The sequence below is a fragment of the Gavialis gangeticus genome, unplaced genomic scaffold (assembly GCF_001723915.1).
Source record: "Gavialis gangeticus isolate Ggan-Ray unplaced genomic scaffold, GavGan_comp1, whole genome shotgun sequence".
In the NCBI taxonomy this organism is placed as follows: domain Eukaryota; kingdom Metazoa; phylum Chordata; order Crocodylia; family Gavialidae; genus Gavialis; species Gavialis gangeticus.
Window position 1 is genome coordinate 41,559,147 of NW_017729004.1, and position 27,779 is coordinate 41,586,925.

The 27,779-nt window shown below is 42.3% G+C and overlaps 1 protein-coding gene across 5 annotated transcripts in view; it reads right to left on the reverse strand.

Moving 5' to 3' along the window:
- Positions 1–27,779, reverse strand: part of ARMC3 (armadillo repeat containing 3) — a 157,859-nt gene that overhangs the window by 13,684 nt on the left and 116,396 nt on the right. For 3 of the 5 annotated variants that reach the window (XM_019508298.1, XM_019508302.1, XM_019508300.1), the window contains 7 exons: positions 19,542–19,791; positions 18,230–18,366; positions 14,678–14,846; positions 12,381–12,481; positions 10,581–10,682; positions 6,689–6,778; positions 3,033–3,236 (listed from right to left, as the gene is read on the reverse strand). In XM_019508298.1, the coding sequence (XP_019363843.1) occupies positions 3,033–3,236; positions 6,689–6,778; positions 10,581–10,682; positions 12,381–12,481; positions 14,678–14,846; positions 18,230–18,366; positions 19,542–19,791 (1,053 nt within the window). The remainder of the gene's footprint in view (positions 1–3,032; positions 3,237–6,688; positions 6,779–10,580; positions 10,683–12,380; positions 12,482–14,677; positions 14,847–18,229; positions 18,367–19,541; positions 19,792–27,779) is intronic. The other 2 variants (XM_019508299.1, XM_019508301.1) reach the window with 2 other exon arrangements.

The window sequence follows — 27,779 nt, forward strand, 5'->3', positions numbered from 1 at the left end:
CACACACACACACACACACACACACACACACTCTCTGCAGGCTGTGGCTTAAAAGGGAACATACAAAGTAAAGCCCATGCAGAAGGCTTTTCACTTAGTTTTTCCTTTTGTTTCATCAGATTAATGATAATAAGGCCATACCTCTGTGTGTCTGAAACATGGCCATGAATTGGCACCCTGCTTTGCTCATGGTATGAAGACAAGTTTTATCAAATTTTGTAGTTGTCTGGAATGTTACTCCTCGGGCTGCATACTGGGTGAGCTGCAGTCCTCTTGGTCTGCACAGCTCTGCCCCCAGGGACAGAAGCAGAAAGCAGAAGCTGGAGAAGGGAGGGGGAGCCTAGTGACCCCAGTGATAGGGGCAGGGGCAGCAGAAGAGATGTGGGGAAGCAGTGCCTGGACAAGAGCCTAAAGGCCATGAGTTAACCCTTCACAGGCTTTGTGTGGCTTGCAGGCCACCAGAAGCCACCAGTTGCACAGCTCTGCATTATACCGGCACAGAATCACTGACAGCCTCTGTCCCAAAAAGCTTGCAAACTAAACATACAGGATTGGAAAAAAGAGCATAACATGCAGGCAGAGTGAACAATGTGATGGTAGCAAGCATCATTTTAGTTCAACAATTTTTAGGGAGGGCTATGTCGCATTTAATAATGAGAGGATAAGCCAAAATGATCACCTGAGTTCACAAGATGCAGTTAGAAGTAAGATACCACTTTCAGACTCTCTGCACAGGAACTACTGGTGAGAATACCACAGAGGAAACAATAGAAAGCAGAGATCAGAGACATACCCCACAGATCAAATGGCAGGAGTCACATGGCCCTAGGAACAGAGGGTCCATAATCACCATGCTGAAGAGGGAGAAGAAGGTGGTGGTGCTTGGAGACTCCCTCCTGAAGGGGGATGCATGCAGCCAAATGTCATCCAACTCTGGAATTTTGTGAGATGTGCTGTATGCCTGGAGCATAAGTTCAGGACATAACAGACAGATTGCTAGAGCTCATCATCATATCAGTCCACTACCCTTTCTTGGTTGTTCAGGTGAGTACCAATGATACTACTAGGAATAACCCTGACAGATTAGGAGGGTCTAGACAGAAGTATAAAGAGGTTTGGTGTGAAGGTGACATTCTCATTGATCCTCTCTGTTGGAAGATAAGGCCCAAGCAGGGACCATCTCATCACTGAAGAAAAAACACATAGCTCAGAAGCTGGTGTTGACAACAAGGCTTTGGATTTGGATTCTTCATCAATGGGTTGATGATCTGCAAAAGAAGACTGCTGTTCAGAGATGGAAGAGCATCTTCAGGCATCATCTGGGTAACACAGTAAAGAGTGATTAAAACTAAGTTCTATAGGACATGGCAGAGAAAACCTACTCACTTTAATGCATTAAATACCAAGAGAGAAGAGACCTAATTCTGAAGAATGGCTAAATAATTTCAAGTGAAGGGAAAAAAAAGAAGAAAAAGGGAAATCAGTGTGGTAGGCTGCAAGGTATTTTTGATGCATACATACAAATGCATATGGTGAACAAGCAGAATGAATTCAAGTCATAGTACATATTTCCCAAGAGAGGGAGATATTTGGAGCACACAGATAGAGGCCAAGCCAAAAGACACATGGATCAGTGAAAAGGCTCCTGCTCTGGAAGGGAGAGGACTCTTACTTCCAATGGGGCAGGAACTTCCCATGTGCACTACTCTCTATCCAGGTTATCCAATGAACAGTAAATGCAAAGTAGAATGGCTCAGCTTCTAAAGGAGCCCTGGATGAAGGACTAGATAGCTCATAATCTGTGATACAGTGGCTAGCACTGTGGTAAGAAGTCAAAGAGATGCAGAGAGATGGCTTGGGGGCAAGGAAGAGAGGGGGCTTGGGCTAAGACATGGGAGGACACTCCTTCTCCACCAAAGGAGTGTGCATAGCTGGATATTTGCCTGAACACTTTGTAGCCAACTGCACAGTCTCAGTATGTGTGTGCATGTTTACACGCCCATACTACAGGGGTAAGGTAATAGAATCACAAGCTGTACTAAGTACCAAAATGCCACTATACTGCTGGAAAACTGCTAATTAGGTGCATAAAGAGCAACAAAATTTCACCCAAAATGTCAAGTAAGTTCCTAATATGTGTAGAAGACAATTCTCTGTTCCCCAAAGTTGATAATACAACTAGGAGTTATATATCTTGGATCTTGTTCTGACCAATAAAGAAGAATTATTACAAAGGAAACTTGTGAGGAAGTGATTGTAGAATTCATGATCCTAAGGAACAGAAGATTAGCAAAATAAGGACACTGGATTTCAAAAGGGCAGACTTCAAATAATTCAGAGAGATAGTAGGTAAGATCCAATTGGTAGACAGACTGAAGAGGTCCAGGACACTTGGCAATTCCTAAAGGATGCAGTATTGGAGACTCATCAAGAAGGCTTCCAACATAGGAAAAAGATAAGAACCACCACAGATACTGATGTGGCTACACAAGGAGCTTCTTAGCTAAGTCCAAAGAGGCATGTACAGTTAAAGGAAGGAAAGGCAAGTACACCACAAAATGGCAAGAAATTGCAGAGACAAAATCAGGAAACCAAAGCTGAAAAATGACATAACTGATAAGGGATGTTCAAGACAACACAAGAAAACATGTCAGACTAAAAGGCAGACAAGGAAAACTGGTAAATGGTCAGGTCAGATACACTTCTCATTTTGTAAAATAAACAAACATTCAAAATTGTTAAAATGTCTCCTTCCACCATTTTATATAAAAATTGCATTTTTCAAAAATGGCTTCATGTTTTGAAATATGGGTTATTTGCAGTAAAAATTTAAATAAAAGGGTTGAAATATTTTCACAATACTAAACCATAATGCTTTGGATTGTAAGTCCACGACGTTTTTTGAACTTTTGTCTTTTGTTCCATCTTGGAATGGGAAAACTTTCAAATTCTCAAAAATGTTCCTGGGTCAGAGCACTATTCCCTACCAAGCTTTATTTGTATTTTTTTTTCAAACATGATACAGTACTTACTGTGCAAGTGCCACAACTTGTTCCTTGGTAGTTGCTAGTGGTAGAATTGTTTTGGAAGCATCATTAATGTAATCCAGTAGAATGAAGTCAAATGGTGGTAGCCACGGTAACTTTTCAAGAGTTACTTCCTCCTGGATTTTAGGTGCAATTTGGAACTCTTCTTCTTCTTTTGGTTTTTCTTCTTCTTTTTTTCCTTTCCCTTTCCTTACAAAGAAAACAATACATAGTTATTTTGAAATCCCTCTCTCAAATGTTCAAATTCTAGCTGCATGATTTTGTATTGGGATATATCAGGGAACCCTAGTTTAGAGGGAATTAGGAAAACCCAATTCTGAATCCACAGAGAGTAGTTACGGCAAGTGCTTTGATATTTAGGAACCACATGGCATTGTCTGCATGTCTGTGCTCGAAAAACCCTGACTAGACAGCTTCTATTTACCCAAAGTGTCTCCCCCTGCCAAGCATTATTTATACCACTTGGTGGTCTGCAGTGGGAGACTCAGCCAATGTAAATAAAGGCATTAACAATGAGACGGTTTTGCATAATACTTGCAAACTTTTTTTCATATACAATATTAATATTTAAAAACAATGAAATTGCTATAAAGTTTTCACTTGAAAGAAGTCTGAGACTTCAAACAATCAGGAAATCAACCAAATGCCTGAACTGGTATTAAGCAAGCTACTTCAAACTTTGGCTACCATATGACATGTACCATTAAGTTTTGTAAGAAACCAAAGAATTTGCTATTTTTTCTTTTTCTTCTTCACTGGTGCTCATAAGTTAAGAAATGCACATAACCAGGGATGACAATCCTAGAAGTCTAGCAAAAATGTAAAGATACTATAAGTTTAGGCCTGAAAATGAAACAACCATAGAAACTGATATATTGCTGGAAGTATCATCCAAAGATATTTCAGAAAGAGGAGAACACATTTCATACCTTTACAGGCAGCCTGAGCACATCAGAAGCCTCCTAAATCATCACAAAGGTTAAGGCATTGAACATAGCATAGATTACAAAATTCCAAGCACCATATATATGGTGTCAAAATCTGTCTCTGCTGCTAAATACTCTACAATAGTTTATTAATAGGAACATACAGGAGTCATATGTTGTAAGAGTCATGCCTTTCTTCAAAGAATTTGAGATTCACAATGCACAAGTCAAGTTTGTAACTCAACGATTGGTTATTCATAATTCAACTTGAATCAGAAGCAGACAGCACTGAAATCTGACAAAAAAAATCCAATTGCCCCTGTCTTTAAAAGTTCTGTTGCATGTTGTAAATTTCCAGTATTTTTGGTATTCTTGGAGAAATAAAGAAAAGTCCACTGGAAACCAAACATCAGAGATTTTCACCCAGTGATTCCTGCATCAAGTCCATCACCTTGTGGCAAGGGTGTGAGAAGGCAGCTAATTTCCTACTGAAACACCCAGCTCTGCCTCCATCTTTACAGATCTTTATTCTTTGACCATCTTCTACAAAAGGAGTAAAATAATTCTGCAAAATATTTCCTTAAAAGTGGTAGCATAGCAGACATATGCACTCAAAGTTTATATTAAAGACTCCTTTTGTTTCAAATGTGCAATTAATCACAGTGTATTGATCAAAACTGAAGTTGAACATATCATCAGTCTCTGACTACCAGTCAGCCAAGCATTTCTTCTACATATCACTCAAAGATTTTCAGCAAGCAATGTTAGTTGCACTTCCTCTTAAGTCACATTATAACACTAGCACATCTTTAAAATCATCCTGTTTTAAAGTGTGCTCAGTGTACTTTGTAAAAGAATCATCAGAAGATAGATATGAGAAACTCTAAGCACGTTTAAGACTTGGATTCAGCTGTTTGCTTCCAGCTGAATCCCACATGCTGCACAAATTAAAAACAATATGGATTCAGAATGAATGACACCAGGGTTATAAAGCAAAATCCCTGATCACAACTTTCAAAATTATATAATCACTTTGTTCCTGACTACACGAAACCTTGTATCTGAACAAGTTTACCCTGGGCAGGCTGAAGCATTTTTCATGTTTTGTTTCAAAATGTTTTGTTTCAAAAGCAGGTACGGTTGCTATTGAAGCAGTGATCTGCTGCATTACTAATAAAACCTGTACACTTAAAATCTAAGAAATAACTAGCCAAGGGCACCTTAAATCTTACACTAACCTCATGATAAACAAACACTTTATTTTTGCTGAGCCAGATCCCAAGCTCTGTTTTAGCATCTTTGAATTGCTTTATACAATGCAAAGGGGACAGAAAGTTTCTCTAATAGTGCCTCTGGGGATTCCCTGGACACAGAGGAATCCCCAAGTGGCACAGAACCAGCACACCCATTTCTATGTCATTTTTATCTTTCCTCTTCCCTTTGATTAAAGGAGCAGCTGGGATGAATGATATGGGTTTTGGCCACCTTATTCTGTGCTCCCCTGATCCCAAACTAAACAGCAGCTCTGAGGGTTAGTCAGTATCAGTGAGGGCACTACCAAGAAGATATACAAAGTTTCCACAGCCAGCCCATAGTGTCCAGAACTGGCTACCTATATGAAAAAATTTAGAGCAATATTTTTATACTGTAAGGAGTAAAAACGTTCTACATCTGTATTTATTGGTTGTATCAAACAGACCATGCCTTCCTTTTCTGAGAACAGATACTATAATAAGAAAAACTGAATTCCCAGTAGGTGCTTATAAATTAAGCTTGTCTTTAACATATTTTTCAGGAAAGCTGTCCACAGAACCAGCAATAGTACAACTTCTTTATTTCTATGTTCTGCTAGTTTCATTAAGAGAAATACTGGCTGATTAAGTGCCTTCTAAAGGATAATCCATCCAGGGAACAGAGAAGACCAGAGGAGTTTGAAGTACACCCCATGCCAAAGGGCTCCTTCCTCCACCCTCCTTAAGGCATATAGTTCTGCACAGCCTTGAAAACAAGTCTCATCTGTAAACTAGCTTATGCTACATTTTCTCACTATTATTTCTACTTTCAAAGTTCCACATTTCCTTCTCTGATTTGCATTTGAAGTTAAGTACATTGTAGTTGCCAAGCATTTAAAGCTCAGGTAATGACTTTGTTAGTACGGAAGGGCCATAAAGCCAAGATGCTGCGGGCCAGCTGATGACTCCCCTAGCATGGGGGAATCCCCAGAGTCACCCTACTACCTACCCTTTAACAAGGGGCTTTCCTGAGGAACTGCTGAAACCTGGTGTCTTGGCTACTGAAGCAGTTAAGGAAACTGGCTGTAGGGCTAGACACAAATGACTGCAGTCCTAGGTTGTGCCAAGGAAGCTACACTAGCCTACTGAAGTCATTAGGATAGGGATGCTCAACCCTAGCCCCTGGGCCAGATCTGACCTAGGGAGTCATGTGATCCATTTTGTGGGGCTCCCCAAGGGTCTGGAAATGTGGTTTGGGGGAGCAGTGGCAAGCAACATTGCTGCTGCTCCCCCACCATCAAATTTCCAAGTGCCACTCTGGCACACGTGAGGCCAAGGCACCATTGACCACCCCCTTGTGCCCTGCACCAAGAGAAGTTCTGTCAGACCTGAGAGTCCTATTAACAATCCGTAGCTGTTACCTAGCAATAATTTGCATTTAAGCTATAAATTAAAATAAAATACTTCATCCAAATTATAATACCTGGATCCTTTCTCTCTAGTGCTGCCTTTGCTGAGTGAAGAAGGTCGTCCAGAAGACTCTTGTTTTTCGTCCACAGGAGATACCACTGTACTATTGAAATTATAAGGTAATTTCCCATTGTCCACTTTCTCTTTATGTTCTTAGAGCAAAATTTTCAGTTTACACACACAGACACATAATCCCTGTTAAAAGTCACTAAATTCTCCAGCCATAAAACATATGCAGAAAAGGAGGGTGCATGATTTCTGGATAAGCCCTAAGTAAAAACTGGAGACAGTTCCCCTGTCTCTGCCATTTTCCCAGGTTGTCTTTTCCCTGACAGTCTCCACTCACCAAAACATCTATTTCTATATGTTCTCACATCCATGACCTGCTTTGGCAGTTATCTATGGAAGTGCCTTGGTTATTCTACATTCCTATTCCTGTGCAGAGGCTGATTCAGTGGGGTGCAATGGTGCAGTTGCACCCCTTCTTTGATTCCTGCTCCATCCAAACTTTAAAACCAACTGCCCAGGAGAGGCAGCAGCATTCAGACAGTGTTGAGGAAGTCTATTGACTTCATGGCTCATTATAATACACACTTGGTTCCTGCTAATCTCCCTTCACTCCACAGGCGTTAACGACCCTCTCCCCTTTCTACTTGTCTTGATATTCCATTAATCAAGTTATCCTTTCTTCTTGCCTGTTAGCTATTCCTGGTAATTTCTCTCTTCTGTTTCACAGCCCTGCAAACTGTTTTTAGTTCTATCTAAAAACCTTAACGCAGGTGTAATATTAACTCAGGTGAACATTAAGTCAGGTATGGAAATGATTGACAGTGAAATTCTGGATGCACAGAAAAGATGTTCAAGAAGGATAGATTTTCTTTTATAAATATGAATAAGAGATATACATTTAGCTACAATGACAACAGGTCTAATAAAACAATATCCTTTAGACTATTTTTGCTTTGTTGTGTTTTTCAAGTTTAATATATAATCTAGCAGATTGGTGCACATTCTAATAAGTTATATTTATTTTTACTTTGATCTTAAAATGAATAATATAGCACTGGGCCCCTAACATATTAGTAAAGCTTCTAGTTTCTCTTTAGCTGGAGATAAACTTGTGGTATTACATCTGATGAGGCACCACACCACCTGCACCCTTCTTTTCAAAATCCTAAATCCTCCTATGCTCCTACACATGTAGAACATCTTACATAGCCACCAAGCACATCAACATTAGCAGGCAAGCAGATGCAGATACATCTGATCCCTGGGAAGCAGGTAGATTCAGCTACTAAATTGCTTCCCTTAGTGTCTGTATAGGAATCATGGGAAGGAGGTTTTTTAATTACAGCAACTTTTGGGAGCTGTTCTAATTAAAACACCCACAGCATCTTGTGTATTCGGCATCCCACACTTCAACATGGTGGCAGAGGCGCTTTAACTAAAGGCCATTCAACAAGCTTTTGTTAAAGTGCCCCTGCCACCATTTTGAAATGTGGGGACACTGAATACACATGACAGGGAGTCTGCTCCAACACATTTTAATTAGAACGTGTCAGAGCAGGCATCCCGCACATGTATAGGCATCCATGGTTCTTCTCTTTCTCCTGCCCAACATCAGCAGGAACCAGAAGGGAAATGGCTGCTCCTGGTTGACATTATAGAAAACTTTACTTTTAACCAAATAATGAGACATCAGGCTTGGGTCTTGGATACATTTTACTTTTGTAGCACTATATACTCCCTTATATTGTTACAAATATGAGTGTCCATATATGTTCAGGCTGTAAAAAAAAATCCCATTTCAAACAGGAACTTTTTTGCAGTGCTACCTTTGGTAGCATCACATATAACAACTGCACAGTTAAATGTAAAACTACAGGGGTCCTCTCAGGCCCCCAGCATCCCACAGTCCTCTGCTCTCCCTCCCCTTCTCCTCCTGATCAGCTATTGCCACCACAGGCGACTTTTAAGCAACCTGATCAGTTCCTTCCTTGGAAGCCTATCAGGAATATGTTGGAGTCTTTTATTTGTAGCACTCCAATCAGGGAATAGTGCGTGTATATAAGCCTTGCATGCCCCCACCACACTTTCTGTGACACTACAAATAGGCATGTCTGAATTATTCTTCCTTCCCCTCTCTGTAAAAGACCCAAAGAAGAAAGGAGCTGAAAAGATCTATAAAAGCCTGAGTGAGGAAGAGACTCTGAGCTACATTCTTCACTAAACAGACCTCTGTACTCAAACCAGCACCAACATGACAATAGAATAGAGAGGAAACAGCCTCTCCTCAAACAGTTCTCCAACTGAAGGGGAAATAAACTTGTAGCCCAATTTGATTTGGGGACAAGGGTGACAGGACTCTGTTGGGCTTATGCCTTATTTGCGTGACTTCTAATTCTACATCATATTTGAGTGAGCAGGGCTACATATTGTATGTACACTTTCTTTTTACATTTGTTTAAAGACTATACCTCATTTGAAAATGAAATTTTGGCTCCTAGAGCTAGATCTAGCACCTATTTTTCAGTGTCCTACTGCTGAGAATCCAGAGCTCCTAGTAAAGCACCTGCACTCCCCCTGTGATTCAGAGGGGGAGGTAGGCACTTCAGAATGGGATTCACAACAGCTGGCATATAAAGCAGAGGGCCATCTAAGCTTGGCAGAAGGAAACCTGAAAAGACAACAGTTTCTTAAATCCTTCCTCCTGGATTTGAATCCTGTCAGACTGAGAATCCAGGTCTCACATATTCTGAGCCACTGCTCTAATTACCATGATGGTCAATCTTTTTGAATGAAAATGGCCCTGGCTATTGTGTTTTGCATAGAACTTAGTCCTGTGTGTGTTAGGCCTGCTCTAAGCACACCTATTGGTTTTGACCCCTCAAGTGACTTGGTGGAGGAATGCGATTCCCAAATCAGACTTGGTGTGAAATATGCATCATGTTGCTCAGCCCTGCATAGACAGCAACAGCTCTTGGCATGGCTAGAAGGAGAATTTTAGGCATTGACAAATTCTCGGCAAAAACTAAGGTGCCTATAGATGTCTTCTGACACGTTCTAATTAGAACGCGTCAGAACAGACTCAGTTAATCCAGTATGCCTCACCGTCACCTGCATTAAGTGCCTTGTGTTTCAAAATGGCTGCAGGGCACTTTAACTAAACTTCATCAAATGAGCTTTACTTAAAGCACCCCACAGCCATTTTGAAAAGCAAGATGCTTAATACATATGATGGTGAGGTGTTTTCATTAGGGTGGTTCTCTCTCTCCCCACCACCCCCAAGCACATGTATAGGAACTCTAAAGTTCCTACGGGGTTACACTGAGCTTTTGAGGATTGTATTCTTGGATTTAAGTATTTCTGCCTAAGTCCCACTTCGGGTGCCTAAATCCTATGTTGATCTCGGCCATAGGCTCCTTACATATAAGGAGATTGAGGCACCTAATAATGAGATTTACAAAAGCTAGGATGCTTCCTGGAGAGCTCCCTAAACTAAGTAAATGTCAAAGAGGGGGACATGGATTATACCACACTGATCAAGGGATACGACGCCTAACTTTGGAACACAAATGGAAGGCTATATTGATTGGGATTGAGAACCCTGATCCCTGAACCCTGAAATTAGGCATTTAGGTTTGTCTTTTCTCTACTGTCATCAGGGTGGTGGTGCAACTCCAATTTTATCCAATAGCGCAGTGATTAGAGCACAGAAGATATGAGATACTAGAGTTCAATCCTCTCTGCCTGAAATAGTTTGAAATTAGCTCATATAAATTTAGAAACTGTTTCCCTTCCATTCAAATTGGCTTCTAAACAAATAAAAGTCATTAAACCTTGTTTGAATTCAGGTGTCTGCACACTTATAGTTCAGTGACTGCTAATAAATCCAAAGATCATACCTTGTTTTTTCTTTACTACTTTTTCTAAAAGATGATGATGGTGACAAATTTATGGCTCGTCCATAAACCAGATCTTGTAATTTTTCCTCCACAGTAACGGCACTGAAATAATACAAGGTATTTTTACATTACTGTATACTAATAGGCTTATTTTATCTTTAAAACAAAACAAACATATTTATATGAGAAGTAAAATATTATTCAGTTGTTGTGCCCAGTATACTGATGATAGGGTTATACGTGTATGACAAAAGGAAAGAAAGAATATTTGATGGAATCAAGTACAACTTTAGGGGCCTGCAAAGAGTGATGAGGTTGAGGATCTCTCAAAGACCTCTACTGTATCAAATACAAATTAAAAAGGGAGGGTAATGACAGTGGAGATTAGAAAAGGGGAGGGTTTACAATTTACAAAATTCTGACAAAGCCTTCTATAATCTGGGATGCTGTTAAGATTAAATTATTTACAGTTAAATAAACTAAGTGTCAATCTTGAAATCTAACAGGAATTGTTAAGTGAGCTTTTATCTGCATAGGAAAAGAGGTGGTTGTACTCCACCACAAAAAGTAAAGACCCCCTAGAAGCATAGCTGTTTGGCTATGTCCTATCTTTGCTTAAAGCTCCAATCATTTGGTTGAGGAAGATAATGAACAAGGCTGCTTGCAGACATTATAACCCCCCCCCCCCAAAAAACCAAACAACACACTTTATCAGAAGAACCAGAGCGCTACTGCTACCCTGCTCCACAGCATCAGTATAGATCAGGCGCTTCAGCAGGGTGTTTTAGAGTCTGTATCTAAAGCTGATTCAATTTAAAGCTTTAATCTAAAGCTGATTCAATCAGCTTTAGATAAAAGTGCCAAAAAAGCCCCACTAATGTGCCCAATCTATACAGATGTTGGGTGAGCCAGATCCAGCTAACACACTGCCCCTTCTGGGCATGGGCTGGGCTTGACACAGGAAGGAGCAGAGTTTAAAGTAAAGCTCTGGGGTTTTTTTATTTGTTTGTTTTTAATGTGGCTTCTTTGCAATTCAGAGACTGGAATTCAGCTAAAGCAGTCTTGCTCAACCTTTCAGCCATGCAAGCTGGATGAGTGGTGTGGGGCTGGTCTGCAGGCCAGATCTGTAAACAAGGTTGGTCTGTAGGCCTGATTCATCATGGGGTTGGCACGTGGTATTAGTCCATGGGTGTGATCTGGAATGCCAGCCCAGCTGCATGCACCAGATCCTTCCACAAAACAACTCCGTATGCTGGCCTGGCCCCACACACTGGATCTGACTCTGAAAGCCATGGCAACTAATGCTGCCACAGCTCCTCTCCTGCAAAAGTTCCAGACTTGTGAGGAGCTCCATGGGCTGGATGACAAAGCTCCGTGGGCCAGATTTGGTCTATGGGCTGGAGATTGAGCACCACTCACCCAAAGGTCTTGGTTTGTAATAGAGATACTGGCTTTTCTAGCTAAAAGCTTTGGAGTCCTGCCCCCCCCCCCACATGCGCCTGCACACACACACAGGAATTAGTCAAAGGGTGCTACATTGAGGAGCTTCTAGTGCTCATTTGTCTAAGGAAGTAAAAGCAACTGAATAATTTGCTTCTATTCAAAGGAAATAAGCAACTATAAGCATTCTTTATAAAATGCAAAATTATTGTTTTGTAAGAGCTGAAACAATATTAGGAACAAAGCAGATAACAAAATTCAAGCTAAAATATCATAGCACTACTGGGTTATCAGAAAAGCAAAGTGAAAAGCCCAAGTTATTTAAAAAAAATTCAATATTCCAAAGCAAATGTGACTCACACTTCTGGTGGTTTAATATTAACTAAGATTACAGCTCGACGATCATTAAGCTCTTGTGTACTTAGTTCCTCCAAAGACAAAAGTTTCACTCCAGGTTTTACCTACAAAAAAAAAATTAATTAGAAGAGACAAGATATTTTATTCCACTAAAGGTGAATAGCTTACTTTGAAAGAATAAGTTAAAAAGATTCATTTAAGATGCCAAATATTTAACAGAATAAACATGAAAACTTAAAATTACAAATGCATCTAAATATATATAAAATCATGTTTTCATTTACCTGTCATAGAGAAGATGTTTTAAAAGTAACTACAATATATGTTACTTTACAACACTGTAAAGTAACAACACTGTTGTTATTCTTACTAATATTCCATCCTGAACAAGTTTAGAATAAAGACAGACAGGTTCATGCTTCTGAAGTCTTTAAAATCTAGGTTGTGATTTTCAAAAGCACCTAAGTAACTAGGCAGCACAATTGCACTGAAAGTCAGTTAGACAATTTTGAAAATCCCATTCCCAATTTAAAAACAACCCATCACTAGATGACAAAGTAGGGGTGGTATTTATGGAAGTGGCATTTTCTGGGAAAGAATGCTATGACAGAGAGACACACTCAATTATGTATATATCTGGGTCAGATCTGGGGTGGGGGTGCAGTAGTGTAGTTGCACCCTGCTTCAACAGTGTAGCTCACTTGCTGGTGACTCCAGTTCCCTGCAGCCACAGATGCCTGGCTCCCCTGCAGAGTCCAAAGCACAGCTGGAGCACCAACCTGGGGGGGATACCCAGGGACCAAGAAGAGAGCAGATAAGGAAGTGGGGGACCTGCCACTGCCCCAGCTGACAAGGGCAGAGGAAGTTCCAGGCCATTTATGCCACTCCAGCTGAGGCTTGCTGGGAGCTGCTGCATGGGGTGCTAGGCTTGGTAGCTTTGGCAGTGGATAGGTCCCTGCTCCCCATTTTCACCCCCAGGTTTCTTCAGCACTGCAACTGTGGGGAGTGGCTATGCTGAGGGCTCGGCTGTGCCAGGGACTGCAGCTTTGGTGAGCGGTCCTCCCTTCCTGAGTCTGCTCTTGGCCAGCAGGGGAAACCCCGGGGGACTAGGCAGGGAGCAGACACTGGAAGGGGGGACCCACCTGCCGCTGCCCTCAGCTGAGCCTGACACCCCATGGAGCTTCTCATGGCTGTCCCTGGCTGGAGCAGGGCAGAAACAGCTGTGGGGCTTCCCCTGCGCTGGACCAGCAGGGGACAGCTGTGGCGGGAGGCTGATCCCAATCTTCTTATGTCTAGTAGCACCCCCTGCTAGAGAAGGGGAGGGGGAAAAGGGAGAGGAATGGAGGTGCTGCTGAGTGCCAGAGGGTAGGAGCTGCCCAGAGTGAGGAAAGGGGCATAGGCGACACATAGAAGGGGTACGGGGGGCACATGCTCCCCCTGAGATTGGTCGCTGCCGCCATTGCCACCAGCATCTGTGGGCAGTCACCGCACACACCCCCCGCCACCACTACCACTGCAGCCGTCTGCGAGCAGTCCCCACTTGGCCCAGCTTCGCTGCTGACATCACTGCAGCTGCCTCTGGGTGGTCCTGCTTGACCTGCCCTCACTGTTGATGTCACCGCGGCTGCCTATGGGCAGTCCCCGCTCGCCGCTGCCATGTCCCCGCTGCCAACAATACCGCCACCTGTGGGCAGTCTCTGTGCCCCCCTTAGCCTTAGGAGGCATGAGTCATTCATGGTAGGGGGTAAAGAGGCAAGGGAGTCCTACTTATTTTGGGGACTCAAAAAAGTCCTTGGCATAGGCTACTGCAGTGTGATCTCCCTCCTGGGAGTGGGATGGCTCCACCCACCCCTGTAGCCCACACCCCCTTTTCAAAATCTTGGATCTGTGCATGTACAGATCCTTTCAGTTCCTTAGTTCGTTTTGTGAAAAGGACAAGTTTTAGGTGGCAGGTTATATTGTGGTAAAAGAAAACAGGAACACAGCTGAATGTCTTGAGGTGGGATCTAGAAAAGGAGACAGGTTGCATAGCATACAGGGGATCATAAAGATTTCCTCTGTGAGAACAGCATCACAACACATATGGAATCAACTGTGAATGAAAGAGATTAAAAACCTAACCATGTGTATCAGCATTAGAAGGGATGCAAGACAATTTCAGGGGGCCAGTTTGTGGCCCTTGCTTTGATTCCTTCATACTCTGCTGGCACTAAGAGGTCACAAGCTCATTACTCTGCCTAATTAAGGACTAAAGCATCAGGCCCATCACGCATCTTAAAATTAATGTTAAAGCAATTTACCTGACCATAATCATAGAAGCTGTCAGTAATGATGTTACTGAATGATAAATACCCCATCTGGCTGTATTTTTGTGAAAGGTTGTTATCAAGTAGCTTGTCCAGAGCTCTTTCACTGAAGTGATTTCTGCGCCCCATGGACAGGTTAATTTCTTCCAGGATATCTAATGCGCTGTACAACACAATACAAACAATTGTTCAATTAATGGGATTAATCCATCATTAAGGGCTAGTTAGTTATTTATAACACAGTTTAGAGGTAGTCATCTGTACTGCTGTGTCTAAGACATGCATTCATTACTCAATCCTAGCCTCCTGTCCTCTGGGCCACCAACGAACTCTGAATGCTGCATAGGATTCTGTGTGGAGAAAACATATTTTACAGGGCTCAGAATCAAAAGCAATTCCTCCAGCCAATTAAATCATCACAGAAAGGATTTTTGGAAAGAATCCCTTCAGTTAGAAAGATGTTGACTATAAAAGAGATCTGGAGTAGAAGTAGAGAATAAAGAAACACACTCAGAACTCAGATAAGGACTTGGCAAGTTAACCAGGAGTAGATAACAATTTCAGGAATTTGTCTATGTAAGAAGTATTCATGCCAATTTAATTCTAGGAACTCTGCATCCTTATGTTTTGTGACTATCTTTTTACTGTGTTTTGCTTTATGGTCTTTCATGCATAAAGACACAGGAGTGGTTCCAACATGTTTATCCTTGAACAGGTTGATTTTTGAAGTCCCTGAATTGGTTTAACCTGAGAAGAACAAAAGAGCAACTGCATCCTTGAATATGGTGGCAAACTTTGAAAGAAAGACTCCACAAGGCCACATGTGAGAGGTAGGATGTTGGCTTCTTTGGAAGATATGGATCCAAATCCCAAAGAATGTTCAAGAGAGGAGAGGAAACCGAGGCAGGCATATAGGTGTTTTAGGAATCTGTGAGTGAAATGCACTTGCAAATGTTTAAAAAGGAATTATTTCACCTAGGGGACATACAGACAAGCTTGGTGACATTTCCCAGCTGGAACATTTCAAAACACTGCAGCCTGCGCTAGCACCAACTAAGGGGAACTAAAGGAGGCTGCAATGATCTGTGACTGTGCCCCCCCCGCTACTTCCCACAGAGAGGGAAGGTAGAGGGAGAGCAGACTGCCAGAGTGGAGAGGTAAGTGCCAAGAGGAGGTGGGTGGGAGGAGCTTCCTGCTACCAGGATTCCAATTGTCCAGTCACCAAACCCAGAAACCTCTCCTTTCCCCTCTCATTCAAGCAAAGTGGTAGAGAAGATCTGGTGAGGACCCTGGGAGTCAGCAAGGGTCTTGCTGAGAAGGGGGAATAAGGAGGTAAGTTCAGCTCTGATTCCTGTTTGGCTCTGGCAGCAGCAGAGATAATCAAAGGTCTGGCAGGGGTTCCTGCAGGGACATGGCAGTGCCCTGGGACTCAGAGCAGGACTCAAAAGCTAGACAGCTCCTTGTCCCAGTGCACAAGTAACAAAAACTGAAATGCTCCAGAATAGTAACTCATTTCAAGAGGTACTATATTGGAGTGTTTTAGCCATTTTGCAGTGGGCTTGTACATCTGTACAACTGGCCCTCTCAAATGTTTTAAAGGCATTTCAGAAGTTTCAATTGTTACTTCTGTCTGCACCCACTATATTTCTTGTGCTTTCTGAAGTAAAATAATTATGTTAGAGCACTTTGCAAGGCCTGTGTCAGGCTGTGGACAGATGTTCATTTGTAGTGCTACCAAGTAGCAGGGGACATAAAAAACAATAAGAAAAAACAATAAACACATTAGAAATAAGAGAAAGAGGATGGAAAACATAGATGCATTACTTAACAGCAAAGGAAAGCAAATAATTGATAACAAAGGGAAGTTGGATATGTTCAAGGCATATTTTACTTCAGTCTTCACAAAAGTCGTTAATTATGATCAAAAGCTTAGCTCAATTAATATTAACAACTTGGAGACAAAAATGAAGACCAGACCAAGGAAACAATGATTAAAAATACTGAGATACATTATATATTCAGGTCAGCAGGGCCTGATGAAATTTATTCCAGAGTATTTTAGGAACAAGATAACGCAATCTCTGACCATTAGAGATTGTTTTTTGAGAACCCATGGAGAACAGGGACAGTCCCTGAAGACTGGAGAAGGTCAAACACAATATCCATCTTTAAAAAGGGGAGAAAGGAAGAGCAAAGGAATTACAGACCTGCCAACCAAGCTTGAATAACCAGAAAGTACATTTATCTAACATGGTGGGGTCCAAATGGAGCAGGTTGGTGAGTATCCAGTATGGGTTTTAACAGCAGGGCTATGAGAGTTAGATGCATTTTATAGTAAAAAAAATATATAATCATTCTGGAAAGTTCTGGTTCTGTCATAAACCCTCCAGCTTAACATCATTTCCTCAGCTGAAACGTTTGGGTGCATATACACGAGCAGGAAGGCTGCTCAGATGCATTGTAATTCCAGCATGGCGGAGCAGACTGGATTAATGCAGTCTGCTGGAATGTGGCAATTACAGTGCTCCAGCAGTCTCCCGCATCTCATGTATCAGTGCCCCTGCGCTCAGAATGGCAGTGGCGGCACTTTATCTAAAGTTTGTTTGATAAGCTTTACAAAATTGCTCCCACCACCATCTTGAAGTGCAGGGATGCTGATACACAAGACACTCTGGGCACTTTAATTAGAGTGGCTCTGACAGCCACAGCTCCAAGAGCTGCTCTAATTAAAGCACCCCCTGGCCCACTCCCAGAGCACATGTATAAGCTTGATGTGTGGAAACTGCAGTCTTTGAGGAGGAATTATATATGGTAATTCCCTTGCACAGTATACTTTTTGTATTGTTCCAGCACAGCTACTTTTCAGGATATTTCATTACATTACATCAGGATATGGAAGCCACATTCTCCTCTCATGAAATGTGTTCAGTGTGAGCTGAATTTGGCCTGCAGTGGGCATGTCTACACAGTGATTAATGCACATTTATTTAGTACTTGTATAAATAAGTACTAAATAAATGTTCAGTAACTGGAGTTACTGAGCAGTAGTGCCCATGAACGCCTTTTAAGTGACACTACTGCACACTAGCCTAATAATGCTGTACAGTAGCATATTATCACTGTCGGTCCTGTGACGTGCTACTGTGCATTATTATTTAGCTACTGCACAGTTAGCACCTTGTGTAGATGTGCCAAGTGTTAGTCTAAAAAACATATGATCTCTGCATGGTAAATCCTAATTTTGTTGATATGGTTCATATTAAAAGTGAACTCATAGTTTTATTAGGTTCAGTCATAATACCAGCACTAACTGTCCTTCTAGAATTCTGGACAAATAAGGCCCAATTTAAGGTACTGTTTTTCTCAGTACACTTGATATATAGAATCAAGAACATTCCTTCTGAAACAAGTGTTATGTTGTGAGAGCTACTTCTGCTCAAGAAATGCACATTTAACTTTGGCCTACAGGCACAAATATGTAAACATAAGCTTTGTCAGTCTTTGACAACACTATCCCCCCCACCCCTTGATACTATTTCTACTCACCCTAGCCTGCATAATTCAACTGCTGTTAGTTCATCACTTGCACAAACCATAGCAGCCCAACAGGCATTTCTTCTGACTTCTTCATTTCTAGAATGCAGCAACTTAACAAGCGGTTCCAGTCCACCTGCATTTCTTAACTAGAAACAGACATAAAGAGATTGCTTCCGAAGGGTTACATTCAGCCCAGAAATGTGAATCTGTGCAAACCCCCATCTGAAAGCCCTTAGATAAAATATGGAGGTAGATGGAGGGGGTTGGAAGAACAATTATATAAGGAGGAATATCTCTGATCATCTGCATGCCCTCATATTGACCCTGAAGGGAGTTTGTGTGTGGCTGGACCTACACATTTGCATTCCCATTCTGCCTCTGGTCTTGTCAACCACTATATTATACTCTAAATACTGTGCATCCTGAGGTCACCATGAAGAGTTGTACAGCACTTTCTAAGTCCTGATGCCCCTGACAACTAATTTACATCACTATATCTATAAATGTTGTGTTCCCTTGTACATATGATGTTATTAATACCCATCCTTTGTGCTACAATATTTTTCCAAAGTTCTCCTGGAAATATCACTCATTCTGATTTTATTGGTGAGATACGTTTTAAATATGTAAAGACAGATAGATGGATTATCCCATGCCCCTATTTCATGACCTGCCCAGCTGCCTTGACCCTTGAGAAGGCTCCAATTTATGGTGTGTGAATGTGTGAGACACCATCCTTGGATAATGAACAGAAGACAACATGTCTATTGATAAATAGGTAGGCCCAGGCTCACTTACTAGGTCCCACTAACCAAAGGATTAATTACCTTCTGTTTGAATTATATTTACTGTAGTCAAGTCTGCCACTCATTAATCACAGGGTCAGTCACTATGACACCAAAGCCTTGAGGTAAATAGTAAAAGAACAAAGGAGATGAGGGTGTCCCATCTTCAAAATAGGACTGAGAGTCCTGTTGGATGCATACATTAATTTTTACTATTTCTCAGTTCTGGGAATCTAGACATACATATGTGGTGAAAGCTCATTGAAATAGGCGTTCCACAATAGATGAATTTGGCCCAATTAATTTACAAATATCTACAGCAATGAAAATGAAGATCAGAGAAACTCCTAAATATTTGGCAACCTGAACAGAGCTTGCCAGAATAAAACTTTATCCATTAAAGAAGCACAAAATGACATACTTTATACAAACTGAAGGATTTTTCAGAAAAACACAAACATCAGGATTTTAAAAAAAGAAATGTAATGAATAACCAACATCTCACAAAACAGACAGGAGTTACTTCTAAGCCTCACCTCAGTTCTTGCATCAGCATCACAACCAAATGCAGCCACAGTAAGCACTGCTTTACTTTGTACTTGGCTGTTGGTAGACTGCAGTGGTTCTACAATTGCATTCATAATGCTGTGACTCTGGATGCTGAGACGTAATGGCTCCTGTGTGGCCATATTTGTTAGTACTATCGCAGCGTTAGCAACAGCCCCATCTCTTTTAGCACTCAGGACATTTATTAATGGCTCAATTCCTTCAGCTTCGGCAACAGAACTAGTAAAATGGGAGAGGGTGAAATCTTGGTTACTTTAAAGTCAAATATATGTTTTTAATCTTAATGTATTAAATTTACAAACTAAATCAATACTGCATCTCAGCAGAACATGAATAAAATATTAGAAAACAGCAATAGTGATTGTTATATCCTAAATTACTGTATGTAAATGCAACTAACATGAAAAACACTCCTTCTGGTACCAGAAATTAAACAGAATTCATTGGGTAAAACAGAGAAGCATAATCTGAACAGGTGATAAGATCTGAAACATCTGAGTTCAACCCCACTTATGGACCTCCTTCTGAGGTCTTGAGCAAGTTATTTAGTGTCCAGTTCCACTTCTAGTCATGAAGATCAGCAAATGCTCAGTAATTCTGCAATCAATCTCTATTTTTTCTCACTGTTAACTATATTGCATGTATAGTTTTTTTCCTGGGCTGCAATCCTCATTTTCCCAGTGTCAGGGATAAACTGGGTGGCCATGAATCTAGTGCAGCAGTCCTCCATCACCTCTTCTCAATGCGGTGCTGCATATAGTTACCTGAGTTAGCTCTCAATGAGGTAGCTTTTAGGTACTATAAGCAGTGTAACTGCTTGACTAAAGAGCTCTGTGGGGTAAATTAGCCCATGTGGCACTTTGTACTAATGCTGCTATACTGCTTCTAGTAGCTGAACTAGCTCAGGTACCTCCACATGGTACTGCATTGGGCAGTGAGGGCATACACTGTAGTCCCTAGAAGCTGTATCAGAGGCAAGATGGGAAGGGAAAAAGGTTAGAGCATGCTGAGCTCCAAAAATCCCTAGAAGATTCACACTGCAGCTGAGAACTGATTTAGAATGTGGCTTTCGCTACATTGTGGGCCAATCCACCTCTGCTCTGCCCTCAAGGGAGAGGTTGCAGACAGCTCCTTTTTTTGGCACTCTCACCTCTTGGAGTGATGGTCATAGTCTGGACACCCTAGTTGTGAAGCAGTTTTTCCTGATGTTGAGCCTGAAACAAGCCTGAAACAATCTTCCAGGAGTGTGTGACCATTACTCCAAGTTTTCCCCCAGGATGCCCTGGTGAACAGTTTTTCACCGAGCCCTAGATGTACACTCCTGATGTAGCGGTAAGCGGCTACCAAGTACCCTCTCAGCCTTCTCTTTTACAGGCTGAAGGGTCCCAGGTCCCTCAGCCTTTCCTCATATGGGTTGCCGTGCAAGTCTCTGATCATATGGGTAGCCCTTCTCTGGACTCTCTCAAGCTTTACCACGTCCTTGTTAAAGTGCAGAGCCCAGAACTGAACACAGTACTCCAGCTGCAGTCTCACCAATGCCAAGTAGAGCCAAGCAGAGCAGGAGAATCACTTCTTTGCAATAGTTTTGCTGGTTTTGCTGGCAATGTATCAACTGATGCATGCCAGGGTATTGCTGGCCCTGCTGGCTACAGCATCGCACTGCCAGCTCATGTTCATACTGTGGTCAATTACTACCCCCAGGTCTGTGGTGGCAAGTGATGGGGACCTTTAGTCCTGCTGCCTGATGAAAGGCAGCAGTTGCACAAGCAACCATGTCATGAGTTTCGCCTGTCAGCAGCCAGAGGTGCAGAGCCACAGAACCCCCCTGCACATATCTCCTTTACAGCTGGCAGGCTTCGTGGCCACAGCAGGGCCTAGCTGGCCTGCGTTTTCACACCACTCTGCCTCAAGACATACAGTCCCACAAGCACCCGTGTCATGAGTTTTGCCTGTCAGCAGCTAGAGGTGCAGGGCCCCAGAACGCAGAACCCCTGCACCTATCTCCTTGAAAGCTGGCAGACTTCGTGACTTCAGCAGGGGCTAGCAGGCCTGCAGCTTTCACCCTGCTGCGCCTTAACACACAGTGTCACTCATGTCATGAGTTTTGCTTGTCCACAGCTTAAGGTACAATTTCCCCCAAACCCCTGAACCTATCTCCTTGAAACTTGGCAGGCTTTGTCACCTCATTAGGGGCTAGCATGCATGCAGTTTTGACTCCGCTGTGGCTTAACACATACACGTGACATGAGTTTTGCTTTTAAGATTTTGGGGTGCAGTTTTCCCAAACCCCCTACATGTACCTCCTTGAAACTTGGCAGGCTTCATGCCCTCAGAAGGAGCTACTGTTCCTGCAAGTTCCATCCAAATCCAGCAAGAAATGACAAAGTTATAGGCTGTTTCAACCTTCCCAATAATAGCCTATGGGCAAAATGTTGAAACAGTTTCAAAACATTCCAACTTGCCTCGTTTTGTTTCGAGGCTGTTTCAACGATATCTGTTTCATTTCAATTTCACTGTTTTGACCTCGAAACAAGTCAAAACATCATTGAAACAAAACTGGCAGTGAAATTTCACACAGCCCTACTAATCATGGGTTGTTGCTGGATAGAACTGCATGACTTGAATAAACATGCAGAGCTATGAACCTGTCTGGCCAGTGCACAGCTTACTGGGCACACTCAATAGCTGCATGGATGCTTATGTGTTCACACTGAATAGGGAGTAGGGTCACACAATATGCGTACATGCCAAAAATGTCAGATGGCTGGAAAACTGCCATTTGGGCATGTGCCGTGAAATAAGATTCTGCCTACAAGGAGAAACTTTCAGACCTGAAGAGTTTCTTAAAAATCATTCTGCAACAGCAACCACATTGGAAAAACCAGAAAACAAGATGAATACTGCAAATATTTTACTCTGGGCTACCCAAATAACTTTCACCCTGAAGCCCAAGTTAGGAAAGAACTGTTTAATCTTTTAGAAAGCAATCTCTGATGAAAAGAGCTGGTACAAACTGGGAAATAAGAATAATGTAGACTGCTGGTACTCAGCCACTGGTCTGCAGTCTAGATCCAGCCCCTGACACCCATCATTTGACTTGCAGGGCTCCCAAAAAGTCTGTGTGCTAGATTGGGTGCACAGGGCCTGCTCCCAGCATACAAGACTGGACAGGGGTCCCAGGGCCCAATTCCAGCATGTGGGGCCAGGCTTGATCCAGCCTGCAGACCAGGTCCTGCACCATTCATCTGGCCTGCAGAGCCAAATCCTGGAGCACCACTGATATACAGAAAATGTTCATTATCATTTCCCTATTCAACATCTGGAATAAAGAAAAAATCCTGAATGTAGCTGGTGACATCACCTGTTAAAGTATTCAAATCTTGATTTTTCCTGACTCAAGCCCCAAGAGAGATCTTGGATTGGACCAAGGAAGAAACTGCTATCCTGCTTCCAGCAAAGCTCAGTCACTCTTATGGAAATACATACCATTTTAGGCTACCAGCCCACTACAGTCACTTTCCGGGAAGATACAAGTCTATCAACCATCGACAAAAGCAGACAGGTAGGCCTAGAGCTTACTTCCTTAAAACACTTTTAAGGTACTTGTTCTTTCTGTATATTTAGGCATTAATTCTCTTTTTTGCCAAGACCCCCTTCCATGCTAGACTGGATGGATTTCTAATTTTATCTACACCATAAGCATCCAATAGGAAACATGCTGTTAAGAACTGAGTCCTTTCTCTCATAAGTTTATATATGATGTTTGATCAAATGATTTGAGGCATATGTCCAATTTACTATCTTTTCTTAGTAATTTTACATTAGGATCATCTGTTTATTAAACAAAAAGTTGGCAATGCTTTAACACAGAAAATGTGCAGATGGCAATTTGAATTTTTTCTTGTGATTTCTTATTTATATCTCTGGTATGTTTTATCTTTCTCTAAAACTAATAAAAAACCAACTTCCCCACTACCAGTATACCTACTGTTTTCCTGTTTGAAGTTTTTGAATAGGTTTGGCAGTATATTAAACTGCTGATAAAAGGATACATGAGCATTACAAGAAATTTCATTCTGCCAATGGAAAAGAGGGGCAACATCAGTTAGAACTTTAGACCTGTACATTTCAATCCTGGGTTTGACTATTGTATAAGTACACTCTGAAACTTGGTATATTTGGTTTTGCTGTTGCCACAGTCTAATTAAGTAATACACACCAGAGAGCCAGAAGTAATGTTCTAAAGAATACTAAAAAATCCCACCAAAGAACTAGTAACCAAAAAAACAAAAAAACCCCCATACTAAAAATCAACCTAGCAGGCAATGGGAATTGAGGTACTTGAGGTACTTAAACACTTAGAGGGACTAAAAACCTAAGGAAAAGCCCTGCACAGGTGCGTAATTGGGGATGAGAGTTGTAAAAAAGAAGGACAGTCCCATGGTTAGAGCATCAGCCTGAGACAGAGAGACCTCTGGGCAATTATTTGCCGTGACAGTCTGTCTCTAGACCTTGGGCAAGTCACTATCTCTCTCTCTCTCTCTCTCTCTCTCTCTCTCTCTGTGTGCAAAAAAAAAAAGAAATTATAGTACTACCCTACCTCAGAGGGGTGTGGAAGCATAAATACATTAAAGATTGTGAGACTGGACACTACTGTGTTAGACTCAGTGGTACAGTTGGATGTATAGGACCTTATCCTCTTAAAGCCCTGTGGGAGGAGGCACCTTGGGCGCCATAGTGCTTGTTCTTCCCTATCTTCAAGGATTAGCTTCTCCAAAGAAGCTGGAGAGAAGCCTCCTCTCCAAGGATGTTGTAGCAGCAACTTTCTCTCTGCTTCTTCCAGAGTTCTAGGAATACACTTGCTTTATGCTTCATTCCTGGCCTCCCTGGAGTGACACACTTCAGCACCAGCCCCAAGTTTGGATTATGTTTTACAGGCATAAGAGAGGCTCACTTTTGGTTAGGAAAAAAAGCCTGAATATGCAAAATAGTAAATTATACAAATTCTGAGATTATTTTCCACTCAATTTTACAGCTTCAAGAAGAAACAAGTTACACAGTTACAGAGGAGAAAGGACCAGGAGAATGGAAAAAAGATGACAAAAAAGATTATGTTGTATATACAAAGCATCTTCTGTATTCCTTTGAAAACCAGGTAATTTCTTTAAACCCTCTAGTAGTATTCTCAGACAAAAACCTCATGGATATGGAGCAATGTCTGAGAGTAATCTCAGGCTGTAATCTATGACTAAAATCATGACAAGAACATCATCCAAAAATAAATGTTATAAGTTAAATAATTCAGAATTAACATTAAACTTTAAACAAATTAATTTAATGTTAAGGTTAAGGTATGTAATACAAAGTTAAGACAGACAACCTTGTAGTGAGGCCATGTTATAATCATACAATTATAAATAATGCATTTTAGCATTCATGGTCTCAGACTAGATAAAACTTGATTTTTAAAGACTTCTTTTTCCAGTTTTTCTCTTATGGTGTTACCAAAGGACAGAGTTAAAGGTCTGTCACCAAATACTAAGTTTCATAAAAAAACCCATTTTAAAATGGATTTCAACTCACAAACTTATTAACGTATTTGTAATTTACCAGAAAATTAATTCTCAGCTCAATGAATAAACGTTTAAGTCTGAGGAAGATAGCACTATTTTTTATGTGAAACAAAAGAACTGAATCACTGCTTTTAGTGTACAATCCAATTCAATTGTAATAAAACTATGACTGGCACATATAAGAAAATCAGTTTTTATAAGATGTTTGGAAGGAAGAAACACAATAGGCAGAATCCTATTAACTTGGCAGAGTATGCAAATTAGTGTAGATTTTGTATATGTTGCAGGTACACGACCAAAACGTAGGTGTGATTTTACTGCTCCCAGGGTTATAAGTGCCCTCATTATATACACTGGGAGATGCAGAGATGTCTCTAGAGGACAATTTCATACCTGCCCTCCCATAAAGAAGGGCAGTGCACCCACTCTTGAAGCCTGGTCAGCTGCTTATCACTCACGTAGGTTGCACAATATCTGGAGCTGCTCTCAGTAGCTGTAGAAAAAAGCATCCCTGATAAGAAGATGGTCTCAGACAAGCATGGCTCTCGGTTAAAAAAAAGGTAAGCTGCTTACTCTCAGTCCCAGGCTGTACAGGAGAAGCCCACTTGCTGCCCACATAGCTGATTAAGTTAGGAAGTCTGAAACAGGGCAACTTAGGTGCCCAGAGATTCAGCTGATTTTGCTTCCCTTTTGGCACACAGCCCAGGAAATTTTAAATTCTACACACACCCCTAATCTAGATACACAGTGGCTGTGCACTGAGGTACAGAGCCAACTTAGCAGAGAGGACAGAAAGAAAGTCCCATGATGTTCCTCTACATCACCAAAACTTAATCTCTGAGGAGCTACAGGCCCGCCAATGACTTTATGGCCCAACACCTGAGGGAGCTGAGGGGGATGGGATTCCTGCTGACCCCCACAGTGAGCATGACTGCCTGTGGGGAAAATTTCAGCAGCAGGTCAACCCCATGGGAGCCCAGAGATGGACTATAGAGTCCAACTAAAAGAAGTGGAGCGACTTGAGGTGGTTGGCCAAGACACTTCTCTAACATGGCGTACTGGAGGTACAGAAGAGCTTTGACCAAGGGGCCTTTATCCACCTATATGTGGAAGCCTCCAGTCACTGGAGGCCAGCAGTATTCCCAGGGTCAATGCAGCACTGATATACCACCAAAGACAGAGTAAGTACAGCAGGGGTCTGGGAATGGCATTTTGCCTTGTTAGGCTGAGCAGACTTAGGGCATAGGGCCCAGCATATGACAGTGGGGGAAGTGTTGTGAGGCATCCCATCAAATGACATGACCCCAGGGTCACCTACACTGCCCCTGGTCTGGGCCAGCCTGGGCACAGGCCTACATTCTCCTTGCCCACAAGCCATCACCCTTTGCCTGACTTCAAGTACTCCCTCCCCCTCCCAGGACAGCAGCAGTGTCATGTGTCCTACAGCCCCAAGGGGGTGTGTACAAGACTCCTACAGCCCCAGTGATGGTGAACATAGCACAGTCTGCTGGATGGTTCATTGCAGGAGCCTAGAAACCCAACAAAATTTTCATTTTACTTCAAAGCCACCCATGCTGGCTCAGAGGAACTCAGCCCTGAGGTGCCTGGCCCAGATCTCTGTTCACTTAGATTCATAGATTCATAGATTCATAGATTAAGGGTCGGAAGGGACCTAGTAGATCTTCTAGCCCGACCCCCCGCCAGGGCGGGAGAACAACAAAAACCCCAAAAAGAGAAATGGGACTCAAACGAGTCCAGCTAGGTGGGCATCCAGCCTCTTCTTAAAGACCCCCAGGGTAGGGGCCAGCACCACTTCCCTTGGAAGTTGGTTCCAGCTCCTAGCTGCCCTAACGGTGAAGTACTTGACACACCCTACACTACCTCTGTTACAGAGGTAGGTAAAGCATCATGGGATAATGCACCCCACTTGACACCAGTGGCTCCAGGGAAAGTGAGCCCCTGGGCACTGGCGCTGCTGCAAGGTTCTCAAGAGTGGTCTCTAGACAAGTCAATCAACCTGCACTCCCTGCTATAGCCAGCCAGGAGTCCTCTCTACCGTGAGCACTCCAGGGCACTCCATCCCTCAGGATAGGTGCCCCAAACTCCTTCTGCATTGTCCGGCTGCTTGGGCAATGGGACACACAGGGAAACAGGCCAGGAAGGATGCATTTGTGTGCCTCATTGTTCATATCATGCAGACAATGCAGGAGGTGGCAGGCCTGCGACTAGTAGTTGCAGGTAAAGGGAGCACACTCTTGGGCTAGGGACAGACGTTCAAAAAGCCTGAGCCTAAATTTATTCAATCTTTGCAGGTTTGTCTAACCTGCAGAAATTCAACTGATCTGCAAGTGGACAGACATCCACTATTCATTCTGGAAATGTATGCACATGCCTGCAGTAGCTCAGGCCAGAAGCCTGGGGGCACTACAGCAGCCTTCACTTCCCTTCCACAGGGAAGCTGAGCTGGGAAAGGGGGAAAGGGGTGTGGCCAGGCCCTAGCAGGCCTGAATATGACTGAGGAGGGGTCTAAATCCCCACCTTGGCCTGCAGGGTTAGGAAGGCGGGGAAAGAGGGAGTGTGGCCAGACAGGGCATGCTAGGTTACCATATTTCCAGGTTTAAAAAAGAGAGGACA